Below are 12,121 nucleotides of genomic sequence, written 5' to 3' on the forward strand. Positions count from 1 at the left end.
TAGCATAGTACTTGCATATAACACATCCTCCCATATACATTAAATCATCTCTAGTTTACTTATAGTACCTAATTCTAGTACCTAATGTAAATGCTATGTAAATAATGGTTATGCTGTGTTCATTTGTATTATTTTTGTTGTATTATTATCTTTTATTGTTTTTTCCCCAAATATGTTTAATCTATTATTGATTTAATCTGCCAATGGGGAACCCATGAATATGGAAGGCTGACTGTGGCTAGTTTAAGATTCTTTACTTTAAGAGGCTTCGCAGAGGGTGCTAAGGATTCATCTCCATTCTGCCCATGTAATGACCCACCATCTTGGGACCTCTTCTTGACCTTTGAGGTGGGAAGCCACATTCACAGCAGACTCCTGATCGTGAATAACAGTGTGCACTATAGACAGCTCTCCTCTCCCCACCAGAAGGCCAAGGGTCAAATCGTTCCCTAAGCGTGCCACTTCTGCTGCCATTCACTGGTTCTTACCCTGCTTATGAAAATCCTGCAGGATGGGAAGGCAAACTCAGCAAGCAGTGGTCCTGCCCTGGCCATGGCAGGTATCCCTGTCTTCTGTGATGTCTTGGAATATTGTCTCACTGTCTGCCAGGACATCCCATCTCAGACACAAGGACTGGGTCTGTGTCCTGAAAAACACACAACTCCCAATAGATAGTAGTAGCTTGTTCAAATATGGACAGCTCAGATAAACTAAGTAGGAATCTTTTTTGGTTTTCATACACAATATTGCCTTTGAGGCTAATCCAAGGAAACCAGATCTGTTTTGATTTGCTTTGTTTTTATTTGAGGCCTGGTAATGACATTCAGCAAAGTTTTTCTGAAAGATTTCTCTCTCCCTGAGAAAATTTTTTCCTATTATTTGCATGTACATGGCCCATGTGCCTTTGATTTCTTTTGCACACATTGCATATTGATACTAAACTATGTTGGAATAAAAGAAGTAATGAAATTTTAAATAAACATGAACTTCACAAAGAGAAACAGAAAGAAAAGGAGTTTGCCAAGTCTCAGCTACCAAGGGAGAGTCCAGGCAGAGATGCTTCTGCCTCCTAAAGAGTGAGGACTAAAATTGTCCCTGAAGCTGCTCTAGAAGTAAGTACAAAGCCTTCAGGGGAGCAGAGAGGCAAACTGCATGTCATATCCATGTCGTTTTCAGTAAGGTAATTAGCCCTTGATTTGCTTTTTTTAGATTATTCAGGTCTCAAAGCCCCTTGACCCCCTATTCTTTTGTGCATGGATGAAAATCATAAGCTGGTAAAGCTAAAGATGACATTACTTTACCTACCCTATGTAATTAATAAGGGGACAGAGGGCCACAATGTTTAAGTGACTTGGCCAAAGTCACACAGTTAACTAGTGACAAAAATAGGACAAAGAGCTGTGTCTTCTAATTTTCAAGCCATTACTCTCTGCTCTACAACAACAACAACAACAAAAACCCTGACGTTTCTACCTCACGTTGTGTGTTCACAAACAGATTTATGGCATCACTCTATGGGGTCATCTCGGCTATCAAGATAGTCAAATTATTTTATCTATTTTTCTAGATTTGTGGAATGGTGATCCACATCATGGACATTTGTTGGACTGGCTGTGCTATGACTTCTGTCATATCAGCCAGTCCTGGAAGGATCATTATTATGTATTGGAGTGGGTGAGGAAAATACATGAGTCACTCATGACCATGTAAGCTTTTAGACAACTGGGACCAGCTCTGTTTACCTTGACAGTGGGCCCCCTTCACCTAGAACTTAAGAACACTTACTTATCTTTCTACTTGGTGATGACAACAATGAACATGATCATAAAATATAGCTGTTAGGGAAAAACACAAATATTACACAAAATTATCCAGTCAAATGAGGTAGGAAGAACATAAACTCAGTTTTGATGCTGAGTTTTGGCATCCTTATGTTCCAAAATTATTTTTATCATTTTTACTGCATTTCTATTTATAACGCAGAGCAGAGGAAGATGAAAATTTCTTATTTTTCTAAGTTTCCTAAATATTTAGATCACTAATTTATGTGTCTTGGGCCGGAGCCTATTGTTTACCATTCTCGTTGGAATTTATGTAGAACTTTATTCTTCTAATACATGACTCTGTATTTGTTTTCTGTTACACAGTTTATCTTCATTATATTCAAGAAACCAATAACCTTGGTAAATATATTCATATCTGATTATATCAAATAGATGGATAAACCTAATTATTACGATGGCCTAATACATAACAAGCTTTAGTAAGAAGCGTGATTTTGTCCTGACACGGTGGCTCATGCCTATAATCCCAGCACTTTGGAAGGCGGAGGCAGGCAGATCACTTAAGGTAAGGAGTTTGAGACCAACTCCTAACCTTTTGAGATGGTGAAACCCCGTCTCTGTAAAAAATACAAAAATAAGCTGGGTGCAGTGGCTCATGCCTATAGTCACAGCTACTCAGAGGAGTCAGAGGCACAAGAATCTCTTGAACCCAAGAGGCAGAGGCTCAAAATCCACACCATTGCACTCCAGCCTGGGTGACGGAGCACAATTCTGTCTCAAAAAAAAGCATGATTTGGGTCTGATTGGATTAGAAAGAATTCATAGGAGCACCTGGAAACGAGAGTGGAATCCCTACCTGAAACAAAAGACTGACTCAAACCTGAGGTGGTTCCTCAATCCACCCAAGTCTTCCATTAGCATCACTTTACTCTGCATTTCTGAGAATGGCAAAGGAAAGAGTCTGTTTTATGATAGACTTCCAGTTCCAGTCCCTAGATTCTCTATTCAGACTAGGTACAGGACTCAGTTTGGGCAGGACCTGTGGTTTTCCTTCCCTCTTCATACTGGGTCCAATCAAAAACCCAAAGACGGAAGAGATTAATTACAAAAGCAACAGTGGGCTTATTTGGGCCATTTTATTAAGAATGTCTATGTTTTTACTTATCTCTTTAATTTGCATTTTGGAAATCCGATAAAAGTAGTTTGAAAATTATTGAAAGTGAGATTTCAATATTGAAAACTTTTGTTGAAAGTGGTAGTTTTTTTCTTTGTATAATTTTTTAATGAGGTATTCTCTGCATGTGTGTAATTTTCATGTCACAAAGAAATAAGCATGCATATACAGATAATACTTGTATACAAGCATATGGACATTGCATTTTTCCAAAACTTTGTGGTACATTTTCCGTAATTTTGTTAATCCCAGAACTATTGCAGAAAAAATGTTTTATTACATGGTCCCATATCATCATACACATCTCAGAAGCCGGTATCTGCACCATCTGTTCTGCCCTTGCCAGGGAAGACTTTTATATTCTTCATCAGCCACTGCCAAAATGCTGTTTTCCTCCTCAAACGAGGACAAAATATGTGTATTACTTATTAATAACATACAGAAAGAGGCTGGACTCAAGGAACTACACAGGAGAGGAAAATACGTCTTCCTACCTTTGTGAATCATTTGATTTCTCAGGGTTTCTAGGAGGAAGATCTCATAGACTTGATCTTGAAGAGGACTTTATTACAGTCATGCACTGCGTAACTAAGTTTTGGTCAAGGATGGACCACACATATGGCAGTAGTCCAATACGATTATAATTTCCTATTTTTACTGTATCTTTTCTATGTTTAGATACATAGATCCTTATCATTGTGTTACAGCTACCTGCAGTATTCAGTACATGCTGTACAGGTTTGTAGCCTAGGAGCAATAGGCTGTACCATACAGCCTATGTGTCTAGCAGGCAGTACCATCTAGGATTGTGTGAGTATCTTCCATGATTTTACGGTGACGAAATCGCCTAACAATGGATTTCTCATAATGTATCCCTGTCATTAAGCTATGAGTGACTGTACTTTCTCTTTTACTCTCTTTTCCTCAATCTATTAATTCTGCTAACTCTTTGGGAAGCCCATCTCCTAAATGACTTAATCCTCTGCTGAACTTTTTTAACCTCTCTAGGGACCAGTCATACAAATGCTAGTAATGAAATTTGTCTTTCTAACTCCCTAGCCATTAACTTTACCATTAGCCAAAATCCCTGTTACCTTAATGTCAGCTTGTTTTACATTTCCTCAATGGACGTGCCATTTTTAAAAAATAAAGGCAGCCTGCATTTTTTTAAAGGGCATAGAAAGGGTTTTTTCCCCCTCTGGAAAAGACTGAGGGGATATTTTCAAAAGCCATCTATTTTTGTTCAGATACAGCCATCAGTTCAGTTAAATACACAGCCAAAGTTTAATGCAGTCTTTGAACTTCCCCTACATGCTCATATTAAGCAGGGCATATTTCATTTGCAAAAAAATATTTTAAATAAAGTTGAATTTTGAAAATATTATTTCTAGTTCACCTGCTTTTTGAAAATGTTAGCTCCCTTTGAGTATACTCTGTGACCATTGTATGAAAATATGTTTTTCCACTTAATTACACTGCTTAGCCTTCAAAAAATATTTTTAAATGATTAAATTAGGTGCAATATTATATAATGCCAGTTAAACACAATTGCAAAAATATCTGAGTTCTTGACTTAAAAAGAAAACATTATTTGTTTATTTGGGGTTCAGATTCTTATTCTAAATATAATATTCTACAGGTCTGTGGCATCTGTGGCCAAAAACTAGTAGCCCTTTTGCAATACCTTTCAATCCTTGCCCCAGGGTTCTTCAATGGAGAGCAGCTGTTAGTTGATACTGGCTGTGTTTGCCAAGCTCGGACCACAAGTTTGCTTACCTTACAACAGGTATCACTTGTACTTCGTCCCTAAGTATTTATTTATCACTAGATTTCTCAGGTTGTTTTCTGTGCTTAAAAACAAAACAAAACAAAAAAAAACTATTGGCTTAAGATTTTATTAACTCATTAGAGTTTTTACTAGATTATAAATTAAACTACAGCTGACAGGATTGTTTGTGTGTGTGCTTGTGTGCACACGCGTGTGTGTTTACATTACCATTTTTTTAACCCAAAGCTATACTTGGCACAGAATAAGAGATCAAAAATACATGTTGAATGATTGACTGCCAATTAGTGAAGACAGCTTTATTCTGTTAATATATGCTGGGGATGTAGGGGACAATGTGAAGCAAAACTCAGCACAGGCCTTCACTCAGGGAGCTTACCTGAGGGCCGTCTAACAGGGATTGATCATAAAAACAAATATCAAATTTCAAATGTGACAGTGCAGTGATACCAGGTGCTCTTAGGGTCTAGATGAGAGGGATCTTGTTGGGAGACATCTAGGAAGGGGTCCCTGAAGAAATGATTTGAGTTGAAATCATTAATAGATAATAACCAGAAGAAGAGGAGAGGAGAGTTCCCTCATGTTTAGTTTATCTCAGGTCAGTTCTTTTTCTCTCACTCTTGTGTTTTTCCTTGGTATTTATCACTAAAGACTCTTCCTATTTTTGCCTGCTGCCTTAATTTGCTAGCTACTTCGTGGACTGCTGCATAAATCTCAAGGGCATAGGTCTCCTTTTAGGAAACAGCCAAAACTTACCCTTCTGATACAAAATGTCAGTATTATTTTAGAAATGAAGGACGAATTGTCAAGGAGAAAAATGAATTGACAAGGAGAACATCTCCTTTTCTGCTAATTACTTTAACTGCTGTGTGCTTAGAGAAGTGCCCCATGGTAAATACTTAGTGATTCTGATTAGCTGGGTGGCTGGTTGACTAGTTAGCGGCTAGCCAGATGTTGGTTGGCTGGCTGACTGGCCAGCCAGATGTTAGATGGTTGGCTGGCTGTCTGACTGTGTTGATCGGGTGGTTTGGCAAGTGAAAGTAAGGGTGGTAGATGAGTTTTGATTTTAAAGTCAAACTTAATTTTATTCAGATTCTGACTTACCTTTCACTAACTCTATGACACTGGACAATTTAGTCTATAAACTGAGGCTTGCAGAGCTTGAGTAAATTGTCCAGTGCTTTTCTCATAGTTATCATAATGCATGATGCAGATGATATTGCATATATAAAGCATATATAGCTTTAGCATGGCACTTAGGATATATTAACTATTTACTAATACATGCTCACTATTTTAAAGACAAGAAGCTCGAGTGCTTTTTCCAAAAGGAACAAAATTAATGAGAGCAAATGATTAGTCTGTGTTTTAATGTTAACCCTCTTAATCTTAGTCCTTCTAATGCTTTACTACTACAGATACACGTCTATTGCAGACCAAAAATAGATATACCTAAGAAGGAGATAAAACATGTAGAAAACTCACATGCACATACACATTTTTTTTCCTTGACAGATTAAAATTTAATTTACTCACCCCCCTATTCTTCTCCCAGTCTTCCTTATCACCCTCTGATTTTATTATTGCAGGGCTCATTAGAATGGTAATTTTCTCTACGAAAAAATCGGGAATGAGGTATTATTCCTTGACATGGATCATGGTGGTTACTCTGGTGTTTGCCTTATAATTAATTGCTAAACTGAACATTATGTTTTATGCATTTTTCTGTATGTACACTCACACTCAAACATGCATAAAGGAGGTAAAATTGTTATCTGAGAATGTGATGGATAGAACAGACCAAATTTAAAGCAACGCGATGCCTATATGAGCAAATTGAAAGGAATATGCAAGCAGTGAATCCAGATCATAAAAAAGAGGAGATGAAGTTTATTCCAGCTACCCCAGATTGGCTATCTCTGTGTCACAAATTGAGTGGCTAGAGTGGCAAATTACTAAACTCCTTTTTTTTTTTTTTTGCTAGTGTATGCACACATAACCTGTGCTATAGAACTGTAGGACAGGATCGATGTCACATGCCACTTGCTTAACACTAGTCATGAAGAACTTCTCAATTTCCACTGCCCCATCTTTTCTAGTCATCATTGTTAGCATTCATGCCACATGTGCATGATTTTAGAGCTAGCTGCCCTGGTGTGTTAAATGCCATCAGAAATGACGTTAAGAATTATAGATCTTTATTACTAACAAGCACATTTTGGTTTTTCAGCGCCGACTGGGAGATGCAGCAAAGAAAGCCATCAGCAAACTCCAGGTCAGAACCATCAAGAAGGGTGACAAGGTAACAGCCTCTTTTCTTTTTGGTGAGGAGCTATTCAAAGAAGCTTCTCACTTTTCTTATACCCAGGGTGGAAGAGAGGAAAGGATGGGAAAGGAAATATACACTAACAGTTGTCCTCTCAGTATCTGTTATCATACTCTTCTTAATTAAACATAATTTAAAGTTGCCTATAAAATTCATATAATATGATAATAAAGTAGTTGTATAGAAAATATGAGAAACTGCTAAGTCAGTGTATAAAAAATAGATGAAGCCAGAATGACATTAGTACACAAACGGATTACCTAAAATGTATAATAGAAATGGGTCTCAAATTTAGGTTAGGGCTTTCTAGCAGCCAGTGCAAAGGAAACAACATTCAGTATTCAAGTAATATTTAATGACCTTATTCCAGTGTCCCACAAGATAAAATCAAAATGATTGTTCCTGATATTATGACCCGAGAAGGTTTTTTCATGAATCTTTGCAAGGAAGACAGCTTTATGTGCTGAACTATGTTCTCCACTTAAGTCTACAGTATAAATGCAGGAAATGCAGGAAGTATATTCAATCCCTCTGAATTCCAGTATTCAGAACCTCAAGGTTGACAGGTGGGGTGGCTCCTTCAATTCTAGCACTTTGGGAGGCCAAGGTAGGTAGTTCACTTGAGGCCAGGAGTTCGAGACCGGCCGAGGCAATGTAGCAAGACCCTGTCTCTATAAAAAAAAAAAATTTAAACCAAAACACAGAGCCCCAAAGTCATTTGAATAGCCTCCTTCACTGTAGAATGATGGCATAAAGCCAAAAGCAATAGTGTATCTTGAGGAGGGAAAACAAAGCAGTCCTGCCCAGGTTTACGTGCTTCTAAGAGTCTCTCTTATTCAACCCAGGCCAAGTTAGAGCAATGAATTACAATACATGGGTTTGGGGCTCCTTGGAGCAATGTAAGGAATTTACAACTCCACATATAAGCCAGTACTGTCTCTAGTCTAAATAATTGATTTATCTCACAAATTATCTGCTTTATTTTTCAAGTATATGAAAATGCCATTGGGCTTATAAGATAAAATTTATTTAAAAGCATTACTACATTGAAAGTACATTTTAGTCATCATGTTATTTCCACTCAATCAGAGAATAATTAAAGTACAAGGACTATTACATAAGCACTATGTTATGAGGCATTAAAAGAGGTTTATATACTTGGAAAAAAATGGAATTACCATTTTGTTTTAATATTTATTTTATATACTAGATTCTAGAAGAATGAATAGATTAAATGTCATTCACATAGTTCACCATAAATATTATTTCTTATCCTGAAATTTTTGATATGTCACCTCTAATTATAATTAATAGCATTGTTAGTAATGGTACTTTAGAAAATCCCTCACAAAAGGACTTGCAGTGGAACCTAGAAACAAAAAGTAGAGGTTAGAAGGAATGGAAACTAGGCCAATTGATGGTAAATTTGATTTAAAGACTGGCACCAGTACTACTTAAATCTTTGTTCCAGGCAAGCTCTCCTTGGATTTTAGCTTGGATATTTTCTACAAGAGATGAAGCTAAGAAAATAGGCTCATCTGTGGTTCCTCTGTTGCAGGAAACAGAGTCTGATTTTGACAACTGTGCAGTTTGTATTGAAGGGTACAAGCCCAATGACGTTGTCCGGATCCTGCCCTGCCGGTGAGTCACTAGGCTGCCTGCTTTTGATTGGGCTGTATGTGTGGAGCGCACCCACGTGTCCTCCCTGGCACAGACCTGCTGGGCATAGCACTGTCAGGTTGGTCTGCCCCAACATTTCCATGTTTCCATTGCGGACAACCCAAACATTCTTGTTGTTGCATAAACTTTGTCCTTGAAAACACTGTGTCATTAAATATTTTTCTGACCCCCATCCCCTTTGCCTTAAAGGAAGTATACTGCTGTGCACTAGAGCTTCATGATACAAAATTGGATGATGTAGCCACAAAGTATAAGTTTTCTTGAACAACAGATCTACGATGTTCAGCATGAATTCGGGCTTATACCAGTACCATTTTAATTAAAATAGTAAGCTCTGAGAAATATTTTGTGAATGATCATGAATAATGTGGTAACTAGAATATGGCCAGGAGTAAGTAGGAGGCCAAGGGCAGATCCCATGTTCTTTCTTTCGTTTCTTTTTTTTTTTTTTAACTAACAGAAAGAGAATGTGACACTCAAATTCTCCTAAAATTCTTGCGTCTAGGGGACGCCAGGCAGGTATAGTTGGGGAAACTCCCCAGGTGATTCTCTTATAATCCCGTTCCCTCTCCCTAATTGAAATTTACTGTGAAGGTATCTGAATTCTTTAATTAAATAAATTTAAATACTTTAATGAAATCAAATCTTTTACAGTCATGTGAAATCCATTCTTTGTCATTGACAACCTTTTTTAGTGTTTTTTCATCTGTGCAAATGTCTCAAAAATAAAAATAAAATTATTCCTTGTTGGGAGATTCTTCATTTAGAAAGACTGACTTTCAATATTCATAGATACTTTCAGCCAGGCATGGTGGCTTACACCTGTAATCCCAGTGCTTTGGGAGGCCAAGACAGGAGGATCGCTTGAGGCCAAGATTTCAAGAACAACCTGGGCAATATAGAAAGACTCTGTCTCTAAAAAAAAATTTAAAAATTAGCTGAACATGGTGGTGCTCAGAACATGGCGGCACTAGCCTGTAATCCTGACTACTCAGGAGGGTGAGGTGGGAGAATCCCTTGAGCCCAGGAGTTCAAGGTTATATTCAGCAATAATTGCACCACCACACACTCCAGTGATCGCGCCACTGTACTGGGTGACAGTGAGACCTCATCTCAAAAAAAAAAATTCTTAGAGACTTTAAAGTAGGAAAACATATACCACAAAGATATAGGTCAAGTCACATATTCATAAAACAGTGCAAACTTTAAGACTGTTTACTAGAACTACAAAAGAAACAAAAATTAATTTAGAGGAATGGCCTAATAATCACAAAATGACAAAGAGGTGACCACAAAAAAGTGACAGGATACTAAAATTGATGAATCAACTCCCAAAGGAAACAGACCTTGGTTGAAATGTCCATGGGCAAATTGAGCATTGGGAAAACAGGCAATAGGGAAGTACATCCTCGTGGCCCCAGCCAAAGCCTTCAGTTGTGATTCACTTTCCCTTAGTTTGTGGACAAAATCACAAATAGAGACACGTGAAATTTGGTAGTTTCTTTCATATGAGGGAATGCTGTATTAATTCTTTCTAGTAAATATTACATATACTTAGTGTTGACTCAGTGATTTCCAGAAACACGGGCAGACAAATGCAGTATGTGAACTACAGAATGCCTCTTGGAGTAACATCTTTTATCTCTGCAGTATTTTATTAAAGGTTTTATAAAGCCTCTTAGTTATAAGCAAATAAAGTGCTTTCCTTTAATTTTTTTTCTTAAAGATTATTTAGAACCCTATGAGAGTACGACTAATAAAAAACATTCAGAGCCAGTTCAAATTCAATATCTACCTTTTTCTGGAAAATCCAAAGACATTTACAACTGTAAATTAAGAAAATCTGTTTTAAAAATTATGTGCATAGCATTACTTTAGCTCTACAATTCATACAATATAAAATAGTTTATTCATTTAAAGCTGTCATGAATACCTTTCATGTTACTACATAGATATATAATTGCTAGAGACTACATAATATACAAGCCACGGATATACCACAATTTAATTTTCCATGTCTTTATTTGGGAACACTTTTGGCTGAGTTCAATTTTTATTTATGACAGATTTTAACAGTGTTTAATTTTCATGATGTATTATTCCAGATCTCCTTTCATATTATAATTTTTTGGAAATATTAACCAAAGAAATAGTGTTTCAATATTTACCACAGAAACTAAAATCTTAGGAATTTCAATATACATTAGCCTTTGCTCTTGGCTTGTTTAGTTTGGCTTCAGGGTCCTCCTTGTTTAAATCATTATTTGATTCTTAGCTCATTCCTTGATTTTGTTTCATGTTCCTTACTGTCTATCTACTATTTTTTCCATACTATGAACCCTGCTTTAAATAACAATGTGCATTTGAGCATTTTCAAATACAGCTATAGTTAATTACTATTTGATCTTTACTAGTCACACATATCTATTCTGAATAGCTCATACATTTTTTCCATGTAGATTTTAAAATCAAGATATTTTTATGCCTGTTGCTGTTTTCTGCCAGACCGTTTACACTAATGGATATTATCAAACGAATGCAATGACATTTGCTTTTTGCTGCATAATTTACTCTGGGGTATTATTAAGCCTGCTCCTATGAACTTCATAGACTCTCTTTCCCATTATTTCCTTGCTGACTCATCCACAGACTTCTTTGCATCTCCTTGGCTTAAAAACTGTTTCAAAATGTTCCAGTTTATCATCTCCCTTCACTCACACCTTTTTCCTGTGGCCTCATAACTACTGACATTCTTGGTGCATCTCTTCACTATTGTTTTCATTTAGGATGTCTTTCCAAATTATGTGCTTGTACCAAAACTTTTTCAAAATCACGTTATTGCTTGTCCCTTTCTGAGACCCATGAACAAATTATGGTGAATTCATAAATGCCTTCTTCTTTTTGTCACAGTGATTATTAAAGTTAAGTCATGCAAATACACGCCTATCATTTCTTCCTCTTCATTCTTTCTTCATCTTGTCCCTCACTAGCACATAAAGGTGACCCCCTCCCCCTGCCGGAGTGAGCCTGGACATGTACATCTACCATGAGGGACAGAACCCCTTCAGCCCATAAAGCAGCTCAGCCTCAGACAGGTCTAACTTCTGTGGTTTGGAGTTGATCCTAATACACCACTGAGACATTACTCAAGACATTTTGGTTTAGCTACATCATACGTATGCCAAAATATGCATTATCCTATATTTTAGGGATGGTTTTTGTATCCCAGGTTAGTATTTGTGATTATTATTTTTAGCCACAAAAGATGTTTCATTGAAGTTTTATTATCTCCTCTTGCACAGAGAGTAAGTTAGCCTCTCTGATTCTTCCATTGCTTTAATTTCATGATGTCCCTACTATTCTTCAAGGAT

General features: G+C 36.9%; 1 protein-coding gene across 1 annotated transcript in view; it reads left to right on the forward strand.

The window, feature by feature from the left end:
• RNF150 (ring finger protein 150) overlaps positions 1–12,121 on the forward strand; it is a 287,625-nt gene that overhangs the window by 194,643 nt on the left and 80,861 nt on the right. The window contains exons 3-4 of the mRNA XM_008992675.5: positions 6,975–7,046; positions 8,629–8,711. Coding sequence (XP_008990923.1) covers positions 6,975–7,046; positions 8,629–8,711 — 155 coding nt within the window. The remainder of the gene's footprint in view (positions 1–6,974; positions 7,047–8,628; positions 8,712–12,121) is intronic.

The sequence above is a fragment of the Callithrix jacchus genome, chromosome 3 (assembly GCF_049354715.1).
Source record: "Callithrix jacchus isolate 240 chromosome 3, calJac240_pri, whole genome shotgun sequence".
In the NCBI taxonomy this organism is placed as follows: domain Eukaryota; kingdom Metazoa; phylum Chordata; class Mammalia; order Primates; family Cebidae; genus Callithrix; species Callithrix jacchus.